The sequence below is a fragment of the Callospermophilus lateralis genome, chromosome 13 (assembly GCF_048772815.1).
Source record: "Callospermophilus lateralis isolate mCalLat2 chromosome 13, mCalLat2.hap1, whole genome shotgun sequence".
NCBI classification, from domain to species: domain Eukaryota; kingdom Metazoa; phylum Chordata; class Mammalia; order Rodentia; family Sciuridae; genus Callospermophilus; species Callospermophilus lateralis.
Genome location: NC_135317.1, coordinates 52007027 through 52032380, shown reverse-complemented (window position 1 = coordinate 52032380; position 25354 = coordinate 52007027). Strand labels below are relative to the sequence as shown.

Here is a 25354-nt window from a genome sequence, read left to right as displayed (position 1 = left end):
TTGTTGTCTATTTGGAATAATTATTAAAATTGCTGTGGGTACACAAAACTCCATACTGTAGCACTTGATCAACATGAGGATTGATTTTTAAGAAACTGAATTTAAAATCTGCTCTTACATTTCATGCTATACATTTTTTTCTTTATTTTTGAAGTACTGGGACCTGGCTAATGACAAATGTGTCTGAGGGAGGAAAAATAAATACATTTTCTTTTGCTGCAAGGAGAACAAGTAAAGGTCAATTTTTCTGCCACAACTTCCCAGCTTGTGTTTTGAGTGCCTACCATGTGATGAAATGAGAGTTGGAAAGACTTTGTCCTGTATTTGCAGATGCCAACTGTAAGGTCCAAAGAGATGAGGTGACTTACTCATAATATGTGGTATAGAAAACACTAGGATTAGAAGTCAAATCCCAGAAGTTGCAGTGAAGCATGTTTTCCTGTGATACATACAAGCACTTATTCTGCAGCCTGTGCTCTCTCTGATTTGAAGCAATCCATGGTGGAGAAACTCCTCTATTAAAAAGTTAACTGCACACCCCACCTTCTTCCGACTCATTATGCCAGACTGACTGATGGAAATAGTACAGAGGTGCATGCTAAATTTTAGATGAGATGTTGTTTTCCACTATAATTTACTATTGTCTTGTCTCTTGTGATTGTCATAGTTTCATTACACTGTACTTGGGCAAACTCAGCATACTTTTTCTCTCACCTGAATACTTTCCTATGCACTTACACCCATATAAATATAACAAAATCTTATTATAATGCAGTTCATTTTATGCAATGATGGAACTACCAATCATACTGAGGAATATCTACATCTGGGAAATGATAATGATTATATAGATTATTTAAAATAAATCTAAACTACCTCTCTACATTAATATTACACGGATAGTTTCTTTCTCTAATTTCAGTACTGTTCTTTTTTTAAATATTTATTTTTTCAGTTTTAGGTGGATACAATATCTTTATTTTATTTTTATGTGGTGCTGAGAGTTAAACCCAGTACCTCATGCATGCTAGGCGAGCACTGTACCACTGAGCTACAACCCCAGCCTTTTATCTGAGAAATTTCCTAAGGAGTCATGGTTGTTGATATTAGGCAACTAGGCTTATCTATTCTGTGTGTGACCAGGAGCTTTGATTTATGATTATCTGTTACTCTGAGTGCCTTTTTTTTTTTTTTTTAACATTTCAATTTTCTTTGGTCCTGGGAAAAATCTCATTCTTTCCTAAGAATTTATCTCCACTATGACTGTTGTTCTGTGCTCTTTCTGGGCCTGTCTGTCCTCAACACAGTCAGGTTCCGGGTGTCCTTATAGCAGTCTTTCCTGCTTCTGTCCTAGCCAGTGGTGTTTCCTCATTAGCATTTGCCATTCATATTTTGGTTTAGTAAAACCCCAGTGTGTAGAATATGTTGCCTTTGGAAATATTTTGCTATTACTATGATACACTTCTTTGGGATTTTGCTAGTGTTCTTTCCTCCTACGAAAAAAATTTCGGTGTATTCCTAGCAGGCTCATCATCAGCACACAAAAGACTTTTTAGTTTTGATCAACTGAGCGATTTTAAATAGAGTTGAGTTGAAAGTGTTTAGTATAACTGGGAAGCCTAGACCAACACCAGCTACTAGTTTCCCTCTTTCCTTTTGAATTAGATTAGGTGTTACTAGATGTGTCATTTCCCATCAACTGATAATAGCTCACATTGCTTTATGTGCATTATACATATTATCTCAAAAACCTTTGACATCAGTATTTTATTAATGTCATCTTACACGTCAAGGCCCAGAAATTGGAAGTCTATACAGCTAACAAATGAGAGAGCTAGGATTTGAACTTAGGCCATGAACTGGCACAGTGTTCTTATTCTGCTCTTTTATCTGAAAAAAGTATTTACTTCTATTAGTTACCTAGTACATTTCTTGGTGTTGATTTAAATTATGATTCTGTTGTATTTCTCCCAAACAGAATCTGTTTTATGTCATCTGTTTTTTATCACTTTATTATTATTCACTAATCACTTTGTTATCCTGATTCTTGATTGCTAACAACTGAATGGCACTTGATTTTTCTACATGGAAATTATCTGCTCTTAGCCTAGATACTTATTTCAATATTCCTACTATTGAGAAAATAGATTTATTTCATAAATTCTTAAATGTGTCCATTTTTATTTGGTTTTGTTACAGAATAAAATGTTCTTCATATGTGAGTTTTCCACATGACTAACCATACCTTTTCAAATGCCAATTCTAAAAAAAGAAAAAAATGATAATATTTTGAAGGATTTCTGAAATGACTTTCTTAAACAAAAAAGTAAGTCCAAAAGAATCTTTCCTTTATGACTCAGAATCATCCTGATGAATGCCTGTTATTTTACTATTAAGCAATTCACGTTTGTCTACTTTTTAGTATTTTTATTTCCTTAATATCTTATCAACCACTGTCATTTTTTTCTCTTTAGATTTTCTTCTAAAATAATTCTCCCTATACACTAATTACATTTATGTTGTGTGTTGGAAATAAAACAATCATATTTTTAGGTCCATTCACATAAAATAAAAGCAAATAGCTTATGTCAGGAACAACAATTTAGGATTTAGTGAGAACTATTTTTTATTATTATTTTCTTGACTTGGAAGTATTTTTATTACTTCAGAATTATGAGTTATGTTTGGGAGGGGCTGAGGCTACTAAAAGTTGAGTCTCTAGATAAGAAAAACAGTACTTATTTTTTAAATTATTAGTAAATATAGAGCACTTTACACTGAAGTACTCAAACCTATTTTATAATATGCTCTTCATTAACATTTTGAAGTAGTTGTGGTCAAAGAAAGTTATGCTATATAGATTTCTCTTTGCTTTTAAAGTTTGTTGATAATTCTGTTGCTTCAGGGTTTGAGGTGAAATAATGCTATGAATGCATAGAGCTTCCCAAAGTTGCACAAGGCTATTCACATAGTAACCATTCTTTTAAGGTGAATTTTTATTTCTCATTATGCTTATGTGTTGAATATCCAAACAAAAAATAAACTGGAGTTTCTTGGTAGGTTTGTTGTTGAACTTTAGCTGTGTGTGCAAGGCAAATAACACATGTAGAAGAAGATTAATTAGTGATTATTTTGCTGGGAAGAATAATGTTGCTGAGCCATCTGGTATGCCTTTGTGGGGAGGGCCATCTCAATGGATTACTCATTAAAATCTTTCAATACTTTGTTCCAAGACTGTCAGTCATCTCCCAGGTTCTTATTAAATTAAGATGATGCTGAAATTTAGGAGTAGTTAGATCACAGGATATTGTGTCTCCATGTTTATCACTGACAATAAACAAGTCAATCATGAGAATATGACTCGAAGCCACTCTCAGATCTTAGTGTCATTTATGCCATTAATATCATCGTTATCTTTTCCTATCACAAAATAGCTACAGTGCTACAATGGCCCCACTTCAAAAGCCTATGAAAGTATTCTGGAAAGACAATATGAACATCTATATTATCTCAGAAGAGTTCTGCAAGCTGTTCATAATCACAACACAAAATAATTAGATTGGCATTTTTCCATACAGCACTGTTTTTTGTATTCTTGGTGGGACATTTATACATAAATATACTTAATCTTTCAATAGCTATTTTTTTTCTGTTGACAAACTGCCAAGTATAAAGTCTTAAACAAAACAGAAAATTTGCCCCAATTTTCCACCAAGTCATTTATTCTGCCCTGGAGCCCAGGTCTTCTGAAGTTTGTACTATGGAGCCCCATATTCCCTGTAATCTCAATCTCTCTAGGTTTCTATTTTCCCAAAGACCTTGGAATAATTTTATAAGCCTTGTTAAAGATGAGTCAGTCTTCTTAAATACTATGTCAAGTGGTTTGACTTTCCCTCCACATATGAAGTATGTATGACTCATGTTGAAACAAGTTTAATCTTAGATATAGACCCTCACCAATATAACTCTACTGAATACAAGGCATGATGCCAAATTATCAAGACCAATCACCTTAATCATAAAATTATAGATCATGTGTATTTATTAGAAGGAAAATAAAATGATAATATATAATCAAATAAAATTGAATATTTACCTCAAAAAGGAGGTATAAATTACTAGCTAACTCACTCTTTATCTTTTCAATCACCAAGGATTTATTAAGGCCTACTAATAGGCCTTAATGGCACTGCTACATGAAGAAGAACTGCAAGCATAAACCTTGTCCCTACAAATGTCTGATCTGTAACAGAGTTAGTATCTAAGGAGAAGCAGGGTGCTAAGAACATTCTGATTCTCATTAGCTTGTCATTTTCTTTTCTGAAGGCTTTTTATATTTACTTTCATTGTATTTTTCTGATTCTTAATTAACACTCTAACACCCAACTTGTTCTGCTGTTTCTGTGTTTTATCTTTAAGTCCCATTTTTCCCTATAGTTAGACTTCAGAAACTCTTGACAGTCTTTCTAGGCAACTGAGTTTTCCTTTCTTTTATTTGTACTCTGCAACCTTCCTTATGTGTCATAACTTAATTTCTTTTTGGAAAGTATGCTAAGACTATTTTCCAAGGCCACAGACTCTGGGACAAAATTCACAAATATGACTTTAAGAAGACAAGTGAGCCACCTGACTTTGAAATCCTACAATGGATGTCATATGTTGCCTTGCCCAGTTTTCCTTGACAGGGTGATCTAGGAATTCATAACTTGACCAAAGCTGTAAGCACCTGTCTGTGAGGTCCAGCTGCCCTCATAGAGACTCTTACCATTTTAATTGTATGGATATTTTAAAAATGAGATGAATGTGGAAATAAATAGTATTTGGAACTGTCAACTTCTCTTAGTCATCTTAGAAGAGGGCAATTTCTGGAAGTGGATTGCCTCAAATTACTTTGGAATTTAAAAAATTATAAAAATGAGTGAGTGTATAAATAATGAAACACAATAGCTACAATGCATTTAATTACTATGGCATACAAGGCATTATTCAACTTTATTACATATGTTCTTATGTATTTCTCATGCCAATATGGCAAGATGTGTTAATTACCTTTATTAATAGGTAGGGAAGGCACAGGAAATTTAAATAACAAGAGACATTGGGATCTCCAATTGTTTTGCTCTTCCTACAACATCACACTAGCTCCAGAGTTTTAATAAGTATGTAGATATGCTGGAGAAAGCAGCACATGCTTTGAAAAGACTTTGACTTTAGATTTAAAGGATATAGCAATTATATATAGATATAGATATGTATCTGTGGAAAAGAACATTCTATGAAAGAAGGTATTTAATTGGGGGTGTGGAGAAGAAGAGGAGATCATTTAATAACAATCTTCCAGGGATATAGCAAAGAGAAAGATTACATAGTTATTCTTTATTATCATCAGGAACAAGGCATTAAAAGGAAACTGTCAATTAAAATGTTTGCAATGTGTCATACACCCATTACAAGGAGCACCACAATACCTAATGACAGATAAAAATTTAAGTTAATTAATTATTAACCAATATAAATGTAACAGGGAAGGCGAGAGGGAATGTCTATGGGTTTAGTTCCCATTTTAAAGAAAATCATTTTAGCTACTTGTATAAGAAACAAAAACATCTATAAATAAATTGTATATAAACATATGTAAATAAATAATTCTAATTTCTTGTATTTTCTGTATATATATATACACTATACATATATATAATTTTGTACTAGAAAACTATTTTTCACAATTCCATATTTTCTAGATCTCAAGCTAACAAATACCATGTTGTCCCTGCTTAAATGCAACAATAACTCTATTGAACAAATGTTATTAACCCTTTTATTTGAAAAAATGGTTCATCTATATAGAGTCCATCTGTATTATAGCATTATGTTCTGAAATTGTCAAATAACTGTCTTCCTAGTCCATATCTAGGATAGAATAGTAGAAGCTATACTGGACAATCCAAGAACTCTATTGTCTTAATAGTGCAGCATAAATGGTTTTAGATGCCGTAACATTACCTTTTAGCATCTTGTAATAGTGATCCCTGTCATTACAGAAACTGCTGATAGCATTAAATATCTAAGAATTAGGCAGGGGAGTGATGCAAGTAGAAACATTTAAAAGTATAAATTACTATATAAATGCCAAATAGAATTGTTTGTGGAAGAATATTAACACACATCCCTTCTATGAAGAAGCTAGATTCCAAAGACTCAGAAGAAATCTCTTGTGTAGTTGTTCCATAACTTTATTTTTCCCTGAATGGGTAGTCATGGGATGAGGCTGGTCACTGTATAATCACTCACTAATAGAAATCAGAACCAAGTTAGTACTCTGTGTGAAAGAACTGAAAAATAAGTTCAAACAAAGCCAGCTTTCAGATGCCAAGAATTTGAATACACAAATGTGTTCAAGGAGAAGCAAACACAATATTACACACTTCTGAATGAATGATAAAAAAAAGAAAGTTTTTTAAAAGTTTTATGTGTTCTTGTTTTGTGTTGCTTTCTTAAAACAGTGGAGGCGCTCCATCTGGGAACATTAATGGCTGCCCATGGATACTTCTTTCCAATCTCAGATCACGTACTCACGCTCAAGGATGATGGCACCTTTTACCGGTTTCAAGTAAGTTGAAATGAAAATGTTCTTTTACATTAAACTAGAATCGGGCATTTTGTTTGTTACTCTATTTTTCTTAAACAGAACTTTTGAGAACTATGCCTTCTTTTTCCTTGACTTAGGCTTTTCAGAAACTAAAGTTAAGACATAAAAAACAGAGAAGATGGGAAAATGCTTAGTCCAGATAATTTGTGAAAGCGAAACTGTGTAATGATTGAAGTCATATTTTAATGTAAACTTAAGGAAAATTCACAAAATTACTTAATGGAATGCTGGAAGATGGGAGTCTTTTGTTCCTGCAATGCATCTAACTAGTAGGAAGTAAGTTGAGAAATGAAACTAAATTTATCATACCCTGGCCACTGCCTGTGATCCAGAACTACCTTTCAGTCCAAGTAAGCTCTTAAGGAAGTGCTTTAAGCTCCTAGATAGAATTTAACTATTTATACAAGCACTGGACTTGTTCATGTCTGAGATTTTTTACAAGTCTGTGAAGACTAACTTGCATAAACTCCACCCAAGACAGGAGGATACCTTAGATAATGTGCAAACTGGTGAGTCACTCTGGCTCATTTCCAAATGACACAGACGGAGTTATTCTTTTGAGAAATGGCTGTAGACTCATTTCCACAATTGTGCATGCAACCAACACTTGGTTCACAATGATATAACAAAAGTGTACTCTGTATTTCATTAGAATTAATGGTTAATTCATAACTGATGGGTAGATTCCAGCCTATAAAATTAAAGTGCATATAATGCCAGAGTTCACTCTCTAGCTTATTGGCTGAGGTTATTTTCTGAAGAGTTCTCCTGATTGTTCGACTTTTAGAGATTGCAACATTTTCCCCACTTGTTTTGAATATTATTAGATGCTCTTTGTCTGAAAAATTGAAGAATAGCAATTTGATTGGCTCAACCTTCTTTGGAAAAACAGAGAAAAAAGAGCAAATATGCTTAAAAATTATTTTCAAGTATCTGGGCTGGAGTTGTAGCTCAGTGGTATACTGTTTGCCTAACATGTGTGAGATATTGGGTTTGATCCTCAGCACCACATAAAATAAATAAATAAAATATAGGTATCATGTCCATCTACAACTAAAAAAATTTTTAAAAATTATTTTCAAAGATCAATGGCTTCCTAAAACTCTCTCACTGCTATTTCTTTAAGACTATTTTATCTCAATGTAAATAAGCATAGAGTGTTTTTGCATTAATTGCTGGTAATGAAGCAATCTCCTGAAACTCTCATACTAATCTTAATAGTCAAGTACTTTATAGCAGCAATTTTTTGTAATTTAAAAAGGTTGTAAAATAATAGTCTTTATATGGCTAAACTTTAATGGTAGCTTAAAACAACCTATTGTTAAGGTAACTTGTGGTCTTATGGGTTTACATTTTAATACATAGGAAATATTATTAATTAGCACATACATTGCTTATATGTGACTATTACTTCTTGATTTTTAAAAGTCTATTACTATTGCAGAATTAAACATTTCCCAAATGATCTTATTGTTATATAGAATTTTCATATACAAATTGGAAGTAAACTTTAACAAAATTCTCACAAATTCTAAAGGAAAGTTTGGTTTATGTTTGCAAAATTTAAAACTTTTTATTCATCTTCAAAATCAGTACTAATGGTAAAATTATCTATATGTCAAAAAAACTATCTATAGGGAAAACAGAATATATTCTATCCCTTGAGAATTATCTAATTGAAGAATTTTCTATGAAACAAACCAGGTCAGACAGAACCCAACATTAGTGATGATGGGTTGAATTAGCGATGACGTGAGGTTTTTATTTCTACTGTTGTCATTCCGGACAGTAGGCAGACAAGGTTTAAAGGTCTTAGTCATGCTAATGAGTCAAAAATGAGCAAAGCTTGGAAGGCACCACGTACATTCAGGAAAAAAAGAAAGATATTTTAAAGAATTTTTCAAATATAGCAACAAAATAGGTGCAAACAGCATATTAATTTAATGACTACAAGGTATAGTACAGGGTTAGATACTATTAGATACTAATAGATACTATTTACTATTTATAGGTACTATTTATAAATGATTAATGAAGCATAGAATCTTAAAACCAAAATTTTAAAAAATCAAAACCAGAAACTCAGGGTTAATTGAATTGTTCCTGTAATATCTATCAAGGCATTAATTAATCTATATTTGGAGAGCTCTAATAATAGAAAACACATTATTGGTCAAAGTATTCACTTTCCTTTCTATGTTGGTTCCAAGCAACAGAAAGGTCTTTATTACATTGAATTGAAATTCAAGTCCTCAAAAGGATTTTAAAATTCATGAATTAAAATGGAAAACGTTAGGATGCCATGTTTGCTATTCATCCAGTGAATGATGGATAGTGCAACCACCACTTAAAATCCAAAGAGCTTCTAGGGCATAAGTTCAAGAGAAACAAAACCCTTTTAATTTCATTGGCATGCCACAGTATATTTGTCTCAAATTTTCAGTGCATGTTTTAATCAGATGTAAACTTACAATTATCTAATCATCCTCTATTTGCTAATGGGAATTGAGATCTGACATGATTCTCCAGGCAGGTCTCTGTTATAACTCTCATCACCTTTAATGGATGTGCCACAGTTAAGCAATGACTGAACAATATTAGATGAGTTTTTGATAGATAAGGAAAGCCAACAGTGAAAAACACAGTCTTGCATTAAAATTTCCTAAAGTGTAGTAGTACTATAAAAATAGGTTTTTAAATTTCAATGACCTAAAAGGTCTTATTTTTCTCAAATACTATCCATCAGTAGAAATCATAACATGTTTTTTCCTAGGAAAAATCCTCCAGTGTTATAAATATTGGCTTTGTGACATTTCCATGTAATATCACAAGACAAAATTCTTTATCTTTTATTTTCACAGCAATGAAATTTTCAATAAAGTAAATGACAATAGAGTTAAGAATAGATGAAAACATTCCTTTCATTTTGAGGGGAAAAAATGTATATGTCTGACCAGTCTGACTAGGATAGATATTTTACATTTAGATAGATTTGTATGCATGGAGATATGCATACACACACACACACACACACACACACACACAAATACAAAAACATTAATGCACTTTATATGAAATATCTCAAAAGCCAGCATCCTAAATGAAAGCATGCTTTTAGTTACTTTATTTTTCTATGATGCTCTCCTAGAATCCTGATCCAATTTTTTTAAGAAATCAAATCTTTCGGAACTCTACCTCCCACAGAGGCGAGTGGAATTGGGGGTGATGAGCATGTTTCATATAAGTCTTAATAGTCCCTTTATTTTGTGGTTTACTTTTTTTCTTCTAAATCCCAGATGTGATTTCATTCATACCTGCACAAAACTACTATTAGCTTTTTATTATTATTTTATTATTATTATTATTATTATTATTATTATTATACTGTAGTAATTCCCAAGAAAGAGTAGAGGTTAAATAAAAATCCCCTGGTGTTCTCATTCAGTTTGGAAAGATTTTCTCTCCCAGAAAATCAAACAGTTCTCCTCAACTATTCTTTCTAGAGAATCATTCTTTTACAGATAGAATGGTCAGATAATCAGAGATTTCCCAAAATGTGCTCATTGTGCATGGCTTGTCAACATACTTAATTAATAAGTGCAGTGAACTCCACAAAGCTGATGTCTGTAATCACTGTTCTGTTCAGTCCTGAGGCATCATCATTCCAGGAAACAGGGTGAGAGAAGCAGACAAGTGGTCATCACGCCTTCTTATGATCGGTAGGAGCAGTGAGCCAGGATAAAGAGTCCTTTTAAAAAATATTAAATGTTAATTAATGTTAGTGAGAATAATAGTTTTTCTTGATCAAACATTGTTTTTATAATTTAGTCAGTCAGTTCCTAGAATTTTACAGAATCAGAATTCTGCCTGTTGTTCATCACATCAGTCAAATAAGACATTATCTTATTTTGATAATGATCTCTGGCTTGTTTAGTTTAAAACTTTAGAGCAATAAATGTCCTTTTGAAAGGAATCCTTGAAGAGTGAAAGTAAAACGCTGTTTCAATCTAGTTGGATAGCTTTGAGATCTGCATTATATAATTAATAGAGCCAGGAAAATGATTGCCAGACCTCAGGGGAAGATTTTGTCAATTGAGCTTTTTGGATCCATCAAAGGCAATGTTGAGATACATGATAGATAGAAAACAATTGGTTATTTTTAGACGATTTTCATCACAAGTCTTCCTGAGTATAATACTCTACTTTCAGTCCTCCCTGTGGATGAATACCTTTTGTTTAAATGTTGCAATCAGAACTTTTATGTCCATTGGCTAGAATTGCAGCAGTGTATAGCATTTAAATGCCTGCTGGTGCAGCATATATTTAAAGGTTGAGCCATTGGTCAGAAAATAAATGCAGATGCAAAATCTTACAATGTCTTTCTTGGAAATTGTTCTGAGTTATAAAACATATTATTAACTAACTGTTCTAGATAATTGTTGACGATGAATACAGATAATAAATCAGAAGCACACCAAATTTTTATTTGTCTAACCTGACTTTCACTTCTCTTTGTTCCACAGACCCCCTATTTTTGGCCATCAAATTGTTGGGAGCCAGAAAATACAGACTATGGTTAGTGCAATATCTCATCATTTTATTATTGATTGTCAGTATGTCTGGATTAATGTGTACTTGCATTTTATTGCATTTGTCAACAAGAAAGGGAAACCGTAATTCTCAGTTTGGGATTAATATCTCTAACATTAAATTTACAAATGACCTTGTTTGGAAAGTCATCAAACCTGGTGGTAACTTATTTCATGTTATACTGCTCTTTGCAACTGTAGAGAAGATTCTAAATAGGTTAAACAGTTATAAACAAGTTTAAAAAGGTTATTTTTTTTTTCATGGTACCCTGGATTACTAGAAAGAGCAACAAAAGATCTTAGAAAGCAAGAGCTCTATTTCAGATCTCCCACTTTGCTGTGTGGTTTTTGGCAAGTCCTTTGACTTCTCTAGACTCCACTTTTCTCACTAATACAGGAGGCATTTTATTGTTGTTGTTACCAGGGATTGAACTCAGAGGGACTCAACTACTGAGCCATATCCCCATCCCTATTTGTATATTTTATTTAAAGACAGAGCCTGATGGAGTTGCTTAGCATCTCTCTTTTTGTTGAGACCAGCTTTGAACTCATAATTCTCCTGCCTCAGCCTCCCAAGCTGCTGGGATTATAAGCATATGCCACTGCATCTGGCAAGCCATCTTATAATTCTATAAACAAAAGGGTTTATTAAATATGAAGAGGCCAATTGCAAGCAAAATAAAATCAATCACAATTTTAATCCTAATAAATCACATTCAGTGAATTTAGCATAAATTTGATATAACAACCATGATTTCAATTAAACACAAGAAAAAAGTAAGTACTAAAAATGAATACTACTAAGTATTCACTCTCTTCCTAAAAGCGACAATTTTCAAAAACAAGATTGGATTTTTTAGTGTCATTTCTACAAATACTTATGAAGAATTATTCCTATGCCAATTGCTGCAGTAGGTTACTAGAGTAACAAAGGTGACTGACTTTTTCTATAACATTGGTAGCTCATAGGCTAGATGAGAAAGCTGAAAAGAAGTCACCATTGAGTGCCAAGGGAATACAGCAGTGTTATGAGCAACTAATGTGGAAATTTAAAAGAAGGAGAAGTTTACTTTACTTGTGGGAAGTGGGATGGTTTCAGGATGATTTCATACAAGAACTGGAAACACTTCTTCTGAATTTTAAAGGAGACGGGGCTTTGTCAGGCATAGAGGCAAGAAAAGCCTTTGAGGGAAAGAGTCTAACATGAAATGCAAAGGCAGTGAGAGCTTTCACAGCAACTTGGCTTTCTTTGATACTGCTGCCGGAGCAATGTCTTTGGAAGGAAAAGCCTAGGAAAAGCCATGGAGGACCAATAGAGCTGTCCTTCACTTTTGACATTGCCCAAACCGTAATCTAATGGTTCATCCAAGAGTGGTCAGTCGCTAGTTAAAGGAGTCAAACTAACATATATCATAGAAAAATTCTAAAATTTAATATTAAAGAGACTAGATGATTCCTTTCCAGTAGTGGAAATGCCAGTTTCTTCATGCAGTAGGAATTGAGCCCAGAACCTGCTGCATGCACTACAATGTTATTCCCCAGTGCACGATGTTGACTTTCTAATGCTGATGGCATAATTCAAGCTAGTATGCCTAAGGAACCTTGGCATTGTTCTTCTCACATACTCAATAAATCAAAATTAACACTGCCTCTGCTTATTCTCAGTGCTTCTCTATTCATATTTTGTGGTTTTCATAAATGTGTTACCACGATCACAATTAAAGCTCATGCTTTATGACTTTACGTAGATTGATGTTTCCATGGTAAGCCTGAGGAAATGTCACGGCCTACACAGCCCATCATTTATAGAAAATCCCTCAAAGTGGGTCAACCAACATGATTAATGTCATTCAGCTTCACACTAATTTATTGATGCCATCTTCAGAGGTGGTCATCTTCTAAACTTTTTCCTAAAATCTAAAATGCCTGTTTGTTAACTAACTGCAGACACAGTCTTTAATTATTGCATTTGTTTACCCCCCAAATGTAGTTTTGTTCGTATGTAGCTTGTTTGAATTATATACAAGCAAAGAAAAAAATATTCAATATGGTTATGTGGCAGGGTGGGGGCGACAAAGAGACAGAATTGAGGATGATTCAGATAATGTAACTCTCCTTCAAGCAATGCTGTTTTATCTTCTGTGATTTTTCTTTTTTAGGTGCAAATGAATTATAGCAGCAATTTGAGTTATCTAACATGTAAAGTCCTAACTGCCCTTTGTTTAAAATACACTGTTATAAAAGCTGTACCCTTCTTTTAAGATGATATTGAAACCATGATGTACTTAGGCTGGTGCAAGTACAATGCATGGTGACTACTTCGACTGCAATTTCTAAGACAACTTTTGGGCAAAGAGACTTTTATTGCATAAAACAGGGTTTAAAAAACAATTTATCTCACTATATTAGCATTCCAACTTATTTTTCTATCACTGATTTGAATTTACTGTGTAGGTTCTGCAGAACATAAAACCTCTATACATCAGTTTATAAGGAAATATACTTTTCCATGGTTACCTTGGTCTTATAGAGAAAAAGAATGTATTTATTATGACTAAGATAAGATGAGTCAATATACAGGGTCTACATTTCTATGAACCTCACTCTTTGAAAATCAAGTTGGTGCTGGGGTGTAGTTCAATGGTAAAACACTTACCGTGTGCTAGGTAAGGTAGATTTGATCCTTAGTACTGGGGGAGGAAGAGGACCAAGAATACTGTTGAAAATCAGATTGGATAAGATATCTGATATTTTTCACACAAGTACAAAAAAAATTTATTCCAAATGGGATTCCCCAGGTATATTTGCATATAGCACACAAAAAATATACGAAAAAATATTCAACGTCTTTAACAGTCAGGGAAATACAAATCAAAACTACACTGACATTTCATCTCACTCCAGTTAGAATGGCAGTCCTCAAGAAGACAAATGATAAATGGTGGTGAGGATGCAGGAAAAAGGAACCCTGACACACCATTAGTGGGATTGTAAATTAGTACAACCACTGTAGTAATCAGTGTGAAATGAAATGTCCTCAAAAGACTAGGAATGGAACTAAAATATGATCCAGCCATATCACTCTTCAGTATTTATCCAAAAGAATTAAAGTCAGCATATTAAGTGATACATGTATACCCATGTTTACAGAAGTACAGTTCATAATAACTAAGGTATGGGAGCAGCCTAGGTGTCCCTCAACAGATTAACAGATAAATAAAATGTGGTATATGTACATAGTGGGGGTTTATTCAGCCATCAAGAAGAAAGAAATTATATCATTTACAGTGAAATGGTTGGAACTAGAGAACATCATGTTAAGCAAAATAAGCCAGACTCAGAAAGTCAAAGAGGGTGTATGTATATTTTTTCTCACATGGGGAAGGTAGAGAGAAAAAACAGGAAAAGGGGATCTCATGAAAATAGAAGGGAGACCAGTAAGGCAGAGGGAGGGGATGAAGGAACATAGGAAGAAAGAGCAAAAGGAGGTACTGGGGAATGAAATTGACTCAATTATGTAAACATGTATGTACAAATATGTCACAATGAATCCCACTATTATGTATAATTATCGTGCACCAGTAAAAAACATTTTTTAAGAACTCAAAGAACGATTTGGCACAAATAACTTCTATTGATGACCAGAGGCCAAGGCACAAGAGAGCTCAATAGAATTTGGGTGAGAGTTAGAGATAGTATCCAGGGTAGCTAACTGAAGCGGAAGCTAGAGACAGGGTTTTTTGTCACTGGTATCTCTGGACACGCATGTTGCACATTGAGTGTCCTGGAACTGAACACAGATCTAACAGCATCTTTAGATTGGCTTGAATAGTTAATGTCAGAATAGAATTTAAACCCCAAGAGATTAAGTTACCTGTAAATATAAGAGCCCCTCTATTTGTTTGATTCACTTCACTTATCCTAACCAAACCCCAACCCTCTATGTATTTAAAATTTTGACATTTTATTCCTCATAAGATTTTTAAAACTAGATTTTTTTCAAATATTGTTTGTCTTGATTACACCCTAAAACTTTGTACCTGAAGTGTCTGTCCTGCTCCGAGTGAAAGTGCAACTGATGTCACATTTGGTTCTCAGGTAATCAAAGTGTGAAAAACAGTTGAATGAAGATGATTGGAAGGACCTAGAAATATTTACCCAGGAGGGTGTGGGAGGCATATTTAGTGTGGAAAGTCTGTGGTGGAATTTCCTGGTGTGTTTACTGAAACCAACACATGACAATTGCAGAAAGCAACATTTTTTTCTCAGTATAAAGACCTTCCAACCATGAAAATTGTTCAGAACTTTGCATTATCTTGAAGAGTAATGATCTGTATCTTAGTAAATATTCAGCCAAAGGCCTTTCTTTTCTCCAGGATTTTTGTTTGTATGTAGCTTGTTTGAATTATATACAAGCAGAGAGTGATGCTCAGGGACCTACAAAACTAGATAGGACTGAGCACCACTTAAGGATATTGAGAGTTAATACATTTTTTCATAGATGGCAATGAGGCTATCAAAAGCAAAGTATTCTAGTTGGATAACCACAGTGATTATATATAGTAGTACTCCTATGAACTGTAATATTGTAAAACTGAGAATTCACCATGTGGAGAAAATTTTTAAAAAATCATTTTTTTAAAAGTGGATATTATTTATTTCTTGACCAAAACTAGAGCAGTGATTTTATATTTATTTCTGGCATGAACAAAAACTGATTATTGTTTGATTCCCATTGGCACTTGATTTACACAGTTACTTATTTTAGACATTTCACTGAAGCCTTTACAGTCCTATATTATGGTCTTCTATAGAACTTTCCAAGTTTTTATCTTTGGCTTTTAATATCTATTTTTGCCAGCTGTTCATGGTTTCTAAAATCATGTTCCAGGGAGCAGATTTTTCAACCTAATAGACTTCATTTTTAAAGAAGTTTAAGGTTTATAGAAAAATTGAGCAGAATATACAGAGTTCATATATACCACCTCAATACCAACCATACTTTTCCATATACATAACATCTTACATTAGTATGGTACATTTATTATAATTAATGAGTCAATATTGATACACGAATTATTAACTGAAGCCCATAATTCACATTAGAATTCAGTCTTTGTGTTGTACATCCTAGGAGCTTTCACAAGTGTATGGTAACATTTATCTACTATTACAGTCTCACACAGAATAATTTCACTGTCTTAAAAGACCTCTGTTCTACCTATGCTTCCCTACACCCACCTCAACTTCTGGTAACCACTGGTTTTTTGTTGTTGTTGTATTTTTTTTTAACTTGGTCCATAATTTCGCCTTTCCCAGTGTGTCATATAGTTGGAATCATACAGTATAGAGCCTTTCCAGACTGGCTTCTGTCTTTGAAAAATATGCCTTTTAATTCCTCCATGTCTTTGCATGGTCAGATAGCCTGTTGCTTTCTTACCATGGGATAATATTCCACTGGTATGAATGAACCATAGTTTATCCAGTCATACTTTGAAATACATGTAGATTGACTCTGCATATGGCAATGATGAAGGAACATTTTCATAAACATTCATTAATAGGTTTCTTTGAGGACCTAAGTTTACAACTCATTTGAGCAAACACCTAGGAGAGTGGATTGTATGGAAAAGTATGATTAGCTTTATAGAAAACAATGAAAAGTCTTCAAAGTAGTTGTACCATTTTGTATTCCCATCAGCAACGAATGAGAGCTCCTATTGCTCCACATGTTCATCATATTTAGTGTTTTTAATACTTATAGTATTAGTCATTCTAATAGATGTGTTATCTCATTCACTTAATTTGCAATTTCTTGGTAACATTATGTTGAACATCTTTTCATATGAATATTTACCAATGAAACTTCTTTGGTGAGATTTCTGGGTGGTAGTTGTTTTCTTGTTGAATTCTAAAAGTTTTTTATAACTTAAGAAAACCAGACATTTACCAGATATGTTTTACAAATATTTTTCCCAGTCTACAGCTTGTCTTTTATGGATGGTCTGTTTCATAAAGTGGAAGTATTAAATTTTAATGAACTTCAGTTTACAATTTTTCTATCATAGATGGTGCTTTTAGTGTTGTATCCAGAAGTCATCACCAAACCCAAGGTTGCCTAGATTTTCTCCTATCTAGTTGGAGAATATCTAGTTCCAGGTCTTTTATAGTTTTATATTTTGACTTTTGGACCTATATATAATTCATTGTAATTTATGAAAGTTGTACAATCTGAGCCTTTGTCACTTTTTTGCTGTGTCTCTGCAGTTTTTCAACATCAGTTTTTAAAAATGCCATCTTCTTATCATTGAATGTTTTTTGCTACCTTGTGTGGATCTATTTCTAATATTTCTATTATGTTCCAATGGTTTGTTTAATTTTTCTCTTGTTTTGCCAATAGCACACTGTATTGATTATTTTAGATTAACAGTAAGTCTTGAGTTTGTTCAGTGTCAATTCTCCAACTTTGCACTTTTTCTTCGGGGCCTTTTATTTTCCATTTAAACTTTGGAATCAGATCATTAATACCTAAAATATCTTGCTTGGATTTTTGTTGGTGCTGCATATAATCTGTAGATTATGCAACAAAAAACTGACATTTTAACAATATTTCATTTTCCTATTTATATATGTAGTATATCTGTTTATTTAGATCTTTGAATTCTTGCATCAGAGTTTCATATTTTTATTATTGTATCATATATATTTTAGAATTTGTCTAAACATTTTTTGCTCATGTAAATTAGTTCTGTGTTTTTAATTTTACATTTCAATTTTTCATGTCACTATATAGAAAAAAAGATTGACTTAACGTCCTTTACCACCTTGATGTAATCACTTAGTTCTAGAGTTTTTTTTTGTTGTTGTTTATATTGAGAAATACAATATAAATAAATGGGGTTTTTTTTCTTAACAAAGACAGTTTTCTTTCTTCCTTCTCATTCTAAAGACCTTTCATTTATTTTTCTTATCTTCTATTACCTAGGATTTCAGTACAGTGTTGAATAGTAGGGGTAAGATGTGGCATCCTCGCATTCTTCCTATCTTAGTGAGAAAATATCTAATTCCTTTGGTACTAGCTGTAGACATTTTGAAGATGTTCATTTTAGTCCATTTCCCATCGTTATGACCAAAATATTAGAGGAGGAAAAAGTCTATTGGGGGCTCACAGTTTCAGAGGGCTGAGTCCACAGATGGCCAACTCCATTGCTCTAGGCTCAAGGTGAAGTGGCACATCATGGAGAAAGGGCCCAGGGGAGGGCAGCCGCTCAGCTCAAAGTGGAGTCAGGAAGACGGGGAATAGGCCACAGGGAAGATGTGCCCTTCCATGACATGCCCCCAGAGAATCAGCTCCTCCAGCCACACTTCTCCTGCCTACAGTTACCACCCAGTCATTCAAACTGTGATAGACTGATTCGGTTAGAGCTCTGAAAATCTAATCATGTTACATCTGAACATTGCTCCATTAACACAGGAACTTTGGAGGGACTCCTCATATCTGAATCATAACACTTTTCTTTATCAAACTGAGTAAATTCCCCTGTATTCCTAGTCTGATGAGAGGTTTTATCAGACTGGCTGGATGCTAGATTTTGCCAAATGCCTTCTCTGCATTTATTGATATGATCATATAAGTTATCTTTAGCTGGTTGATGTGATGGGTTACAATAATTGACTTTCAAATTGTCAACTGGCCTGGCATAACCTGGAATAAATATTTACTTGGTTATTATGTGTAATTATGTACGTATAATATTATGTATATTTTGTATGTTATATGCTAATTTTTGGTGATTTTTACATCTGTGTTCGTGGTATTGATCTTTAGTTTTCCTTTCTTGTAATGTCTTTTCATAATTTTTGTATTAGGGTATTACTGCATTAGGAAATGTTCCTTCTGATTATATTTTCTAGGAGATTGCACAGAGTATCATTTCATCCTTAAATATTTAGTAGAATTCACCAGGAAAGCCAGATGAGCTTAGTGCTGTCTACCTTTGTGAAGTTGTTGATTGTTAATTCAATTTCTTTAACAGATATATACCTATTTAGACTATCTATTTCTCTTTTGGTGACTTTTAGTAGATTGTGTCTTTCCCCTAGGATAAATTGGTTTATTTCATCTAAGTTAGCAAATTTGAGGGCTAGAGTTGTTTATCATACTCCTTTTATTATTCTCTTAATGTCCACTTGATCATGAGTCCTGAAGTAGAAGGTTAGATTACCAATTTTAGATCTGTTTTCTGATATATGTATTCAAGGCTAAGCACAGCTTTTACTGTGTTCACAAATTTGGGTAGATTTTATTTTCATTTTTATTTAGCTCCAAACACTTTTCAATTTCTTTTGAGACTGCTTCTTTGACCCATATGTTGTTTAGAAGTGTGTTGTTTAATCTATAAGTATTTGGGAAATTTCCAGTTAACTTTCCGTCATTTATTCCTAGTTTAATTCTATTGTAGTCCACAGTCATACTTTGATGATTTCCATTATTTTGCATTTTAAGATGTGTTTTATGATCCAGAATATGACCTATCTTTGTGCATGTCTTGGGAACTTGGGAAGATAATTGCATTCTGCTATTGTTTCATTAAATGTTCTACAAATGTTGATTAGTTCCGGATGACTAAGAGTACTACTCAGTTCAACTCTGTCCTGACTGATTTTTCTGCCTGCTGGATCTGTCAACAACAGATATATGTATGTTGACATCTCCAATGACAGTAGTTATTCATCTCTTTCTCCTTATAAATTGTCAGCTTTTGTCTAAGTATGTTGTTGGGTGTAGTTATGGTCTGGATGTTGAGGTGTACCAGAAAACTTATGTGTGTTATATTGCAGAAATGTTCCCTAGTGAAACAATTAGATTACAAGAGCCATAATCTAATCAGTGGATTAATCCTTTAATGGAATAATAATTTGAATGGATTGACTGAAAGGTGGGCATGGATGGAGGAGTAGGTCACTGCAGGTGTATCTGTGAGGTTTATATGTTTTCCCTAGCACTTTTTTCTCTCTCTCTGCTTTCCCAGCTAGGCCCTTCCACCATAACATTCTGCCTCACATGGGGTCCACAGCACTGGGATGGTTGGACCATGGACTAAACTTGTAAATCTGTGAGCACAAAAAAAATTTTTTTCCTACTCTAAATTGTTCTTGTCAGGTGTTTTGGTCACAACCATAAAAGCTGACTAGCATAGGCATACACATTAAAGGATTCTGTGGAGAATTAACACCTTTTCCTACATAATTCTCCTGTTTATCCCTGAAAACTTTAATTTTTCTGAAGTATGCTTGTCTGAAATTAATTCATCTGCTCAAGGTTTATTTTTATTGCTGTGAACACAACCTTTCTCCCTTCCTTTGCTTTTCACCCGTGTCTTTATATTTAAAATGTGTTTCTTGTAGATAAAATATTGTTGGTCTTGTTTCATGTCCCCTCTGACACTTTTCTGTGTTTTAACTTCTGTGTATAGACCATTCACATTAAAAGTTATTACTAATAAATTTGAATTAGTATCTCTAATGGATTACTCCAAGAGTGTATTTGGATTAATATTTGTAACTATTTGTTTCCTTTTGACTTTGACTGACTCTCTCTCTCTCTCTCTCTCTCTCTCTCTCTCTCTCTCTCTCTCCTCCTACCCTTTTTTTTCTGCCTATTCTAATTTTTAAATGGACACTTCCTATGATTCTATTTCCCTTTTCTCCCACTGTATTATTTATGCTTCTTTTGAATTCTTTAAGGTCTCTCTGGATTTTACAGTATACTTATAAAACTAATCCCAGCCTATTTCTAAATAATACACTATACTTCACCTGTAACACGAGTACTTCATAACAGAGTACTCCTAGTTTCTCCCTACTGCCCCTTAGGACTCTTGTCATTTTTTTTTTTTTTCATTTAGGCAACCATCACTAAATACATTGTTGCTCTTATAATTTTGAAAAAAAAAAGAACCTTTTATCTGTTAGATCAATTAAGAATGAGAAAAGTTTTAGCTATCGGGGAAATACAGAACAAAACTACCCTGAGAGTTTATCTCACTCCAGTTAGAATGGCAAGCATCAAGAATACCAATACCAACAAATGCTGATGAGGAAGATGGGGAGGAACTCTTCTATACTGTTGGTGGGAATATAAATTAGTATATCATCTATAAAAATCAGTGTGGAAGTTCCTCAAAAAGCTAAAGATAGAATTACATATGATATAACTATACCACTCATTGGTATTTATACAAAAGAATTTAAGTCAGCATACTTTAGAGATTACTTGCATACCCATGTTTATTGCAGCATAATTCACACCAGCCAAGTCATGAAAACAGCTTGGGTGTCCATCAATTGATGAGTGGATAAAGAAAATGTGGAATATATATATTTACACAGGGATTTTATTCAGCCAGAAAAGAATTAAATTATGTCATTTTAAGGAAAATGGACAAAATTGGAAACTGTAATATGGAGCTCATTAAGTTAGATGCAGAGAGAAAAGTAGGATGCTTTCCTCTCATTATCTGGAAGCTAAAGATGAAAAATTTAGGACACTATGAAAGTAGAAGGGACACCATTAGGGTAGAGGAAGGGGACAAAAGTGAGCAAGGAGAGAAAGGTCGGGGAGAAAATGTGGTGTGAAATTATGTTTTGTGTATATATGGGTATGCCACAATGAAGCCCACCTTTCTGTAGTATTAATATGCACCAGTGAAACAAAGTCCCCACGTCTCCAAACTACCTTTTTTTCATATTATGACTATGCATTTTGAAATCTTTGATAATGGGGAGTAACTCTTATATACTGTTGGTGGGAATATAAATTAGTATATCATCTATAAAAATTGGGTATTATTAGATAAATAACAGAGCTGGTCATTTCAAATTTAAAAAGAATTTCAAAAAGTAAGAAATTTTATGTGTCTTGCATTTATTCTTTCTCTAATAGTCTTTTCTTTATGTAGATCTGAGTTTCATCAGTCTATATCATTTATTGTTTTCATTTTCTCTTTTATTCCTGCAGTACAGGTACCCCCTTAACAAATTCCCTCAATTTTGGAATGTCTGAGAAAAAATTTTTTTTCTTCTAAATTTTTAAAAGATAATTTCACAGAATATAGAGTTCTAGGTTGGTGAGGTTTTTTTTTTTTTCTTTCAACAGTTTACAAACATTACTCCCCTTCTCATGGCTTGCATGAATTCCATTGAGAAGTTCAATGTAACATGTATACTTTGTTCTCTTTAGGTAAGATCCCTCTTCCATTTGACTTTTTCGAAGTTATCTCTTTATCTTTTTTTGTTTTCCAACTTTGGAGTAGGTGTCTGGTGTAGATGTTTTAACTATTTGTCCTATTTGGTGTTTTCTGTTTCTGTGGTTTTGGTGTGTAGTTTGCTAAGGCTGCCATAACACTATCACAAACTGTGAAGAGAAATTTACTGTCTCACAGATAAACAGCAAGCTGGTATTTTTCTGGAATCTGTAAGTTCAAGAACAATTGATTTGTGTGGTTTTCTTTCTCCTTGGCTTTCAGAAGGCCAGATTCTTCTTGCATCCTTTCACCCTTTCCTCTGAACAGGTGCATACCTGGTGTCATTTTCCTTCTTATAAGGACACCAATCATATTAGATGAGGGCCTCACTCTAAATTTAATTGCATCTTTAATGACATTATAACCAAGTAGAATTAAATTCTGAGGTTACTGGGAGTTAGGGCTTCAACATATGAATTTAGAGGTAGGGACACAATTTAGCTCATAATAATGTCTCTATCATTAATTTGGAGAAATGTTCAGTCATTGCTTCAAATGTTTTTGTTTCTTTCTCTTTCTGGTATTTTCATTATGTGTATTTATACCTCTTGTAATTTTCCCACAATTCTTAGGTACTCTGTTACCCTGTCTGCCTCTCTCTCCCTCATTCCTTTTTTCTCTTTGCATTTCAGTTTTGAAACTTCCTATTGACGTGTGTCTAGCCTCCTCCTTTCTTCAATCACGTACTATCTACCAACTGATATATCAAAAGTATTCTTCATTTTCTATTACAATAATTTTAAATCTTTTATATTTTCTTTTGATTTTTTTCCTTAAGAGTTTTCATCTCTCTCATTTCATTATTCACCTGTTCTTGTATGTTACTTGTGTTTTTTTATGAGAGCCCTTAGTATTTTAGTCATAGTTGTTTTTAGTTCTGTCTAATAATTCTCAAAATTCTTCCATGCTTCAGTATGGCTTTCATGTTTGTTTTGTCTGTTCAAACTGCATTTTTTTTTCTTTTAGTATGCATTGTAACTTTCTGTTGAAAGTAGGACATGATGTACTGGATAGAAGAAACAAGGTACATAGGTCATCAGTGTGGAATTTTATACTTTTCCCACTAGCAGTTAGCTGTACCTATACGTTTCAGATGCTAACATGCCATTGGTATCCTTGGTTAGCTCCCTTCTCCCCTATTTTCTTTGGCTTTTCCTAGAAAATTGTCCTTAAATTAGGTCTGGGATGGTTAGTACTGTAAGTTGCATTCATCTATAGAAACTCCACCAATACACTGGAAGGGTTTGGATGAGGGTGATGTATTGTACAATCTCAGTGTTGTAGCTGGAGTCTGACCCTAGTCAGTGACTTTCATATGTGCTTCTTGAGTTTGGGGAATTTTTTCCCCATCTAGGTTCAATAAGAGGATTAGAGAAGACTGTATTTCCCTCCTGTAAGCTCTGATACAGACTCACTCTATAAGGCTCAGTTATAGTTTCCATTGAGGCAGGACTTCTGAAGAACAGTCTGTTCTGGGCATATTTCAAAATGTTGCTTTTTCCCTCCCCTTATTGGAAACATGAGAGAATTTTCTCAGATCCTCACTGTGAAAACTTTATGGGCTCTTGGAGATGAAAGTTATCTCCAAGTTGATAGCCACCCTCCAAAAAACTGTTCCCTTCCCCACCAAAAAAAAAATTTAAATGCTCAAATTTGTTCACATTGAGCCTCCAGACATTAGTCAGTTGAAGTTTTGTATCCCAGCACTGGTTTCCCCAAAGGTTTCTGTTCCTCTAAATGGAGATTTTTTTTATATGTCTATCCATTTCTCCAATCATGGGGTCATTGGTTTGTCCCCTGACCGCTAAAGGATCTGAGCGAATGGTTGGGTTTTACTTTGCTCAACTCTTTTCACTGTGGGTGTGAAGGGTAGTGACCACTTCCTGGTTCCCTATATGCTACATCAGATACCACCAGAGAGCAAATTCTTGCCAAAGAAAGGACAAACAATGTCCAGCTGAGCAAGTTGTTTGTATTTGTTTTTGTTTTTACTTTTAAAAAATATTTCATCATGAAATAGTCAACAAGATCTGAATCAAGACCCGAGAGTAATGGGACACTTGAAGTGGGTCGTTTCTCTTCCATGGTTCTCCCTTCCTGCTGAACTTTGGGGAATGTCTGAAATCCACCCATTGCCATCATGGGAAAACTTTTTTGACAGGTTCATATTTTCCCATTGGTTCCCTGTAGCTTTGAGCTGCTGTTTATCTAAGCAGAATTCTAGGAACTTTACATGTGTTCTATCATAAGCCTGAAAAACAAATATTTAGTACATTAAAGTTCTAACATTTTTCCTAAAGTTAACATGATCAATGTATGCTTCTAATTTGTGTTCTAGAAGATCAGGGTTAGATTTAGGAATAAAAATAAAACATTTTGTCTTTCCAGGAAATAATCTCACAACTTGTAGAAATAATGGACTTCCATATCTCTCAATAAAGAGGAAAAGTTTTATTTATTATATTATTTTTCATTACTATAATTATAAAGAATAGCATTGGTATTATAATTTGTTCTGTAAAATACATATTCACCATGAACTAATTTCAGTGAAAATAAACAATAAACTATTTCCTTAAAAATAAAATACACATAATACAAACTCATTATCTATGACATTCATTAGAAGGAATTGTATATGTCATTATTATTTTAAAAAAACTCAAATATGGCCCCAATTATTCTGCTCCTTCAGTGATTATTTTAAGCTTTTGTCATTTCAAAACACAAAATTTCTGATGAAATATACAGGTCATGAAAGGTTTGGCTTTTATGTTATTTATGCAAAGATTAAAATACTTGATCTCCTC

The 25354-nt window shown here is 33.5% G+C and overlaps 1 protein-coding gene across 6 annotated transcripts in view; it reads left to right on the top strand.

Moving 5' to 3' along the window:
- Rgs7 (regulator of G protein signaling 7) overlaps positions 1-25354 on the top strand; it is a 438832-nt gene that overhangs the window by 342996 nt on the left and 70482 nt on the right. For 4 of the 6 annotated variants that reach the window (XM_076872881.1, XM_076872883.1, XM_076872880.1 and 1 more), the window contains 2 exons: positions 6504-6610; positions 11173-11224. The exons of the other annotated variants lie outside the window; for them this stretch is intronic. In XM_076872881.1, the coding sequence (XP_076728996.1) occupies positions 6504-6610; positions 11173-11224 (159 nt within the window). The remainder of the gene's footprint in view (positions 1-6503; positions 6611-11172; positions 11225-25354) is intronic. 6 annotated transcript variants of the gene reach the window in all.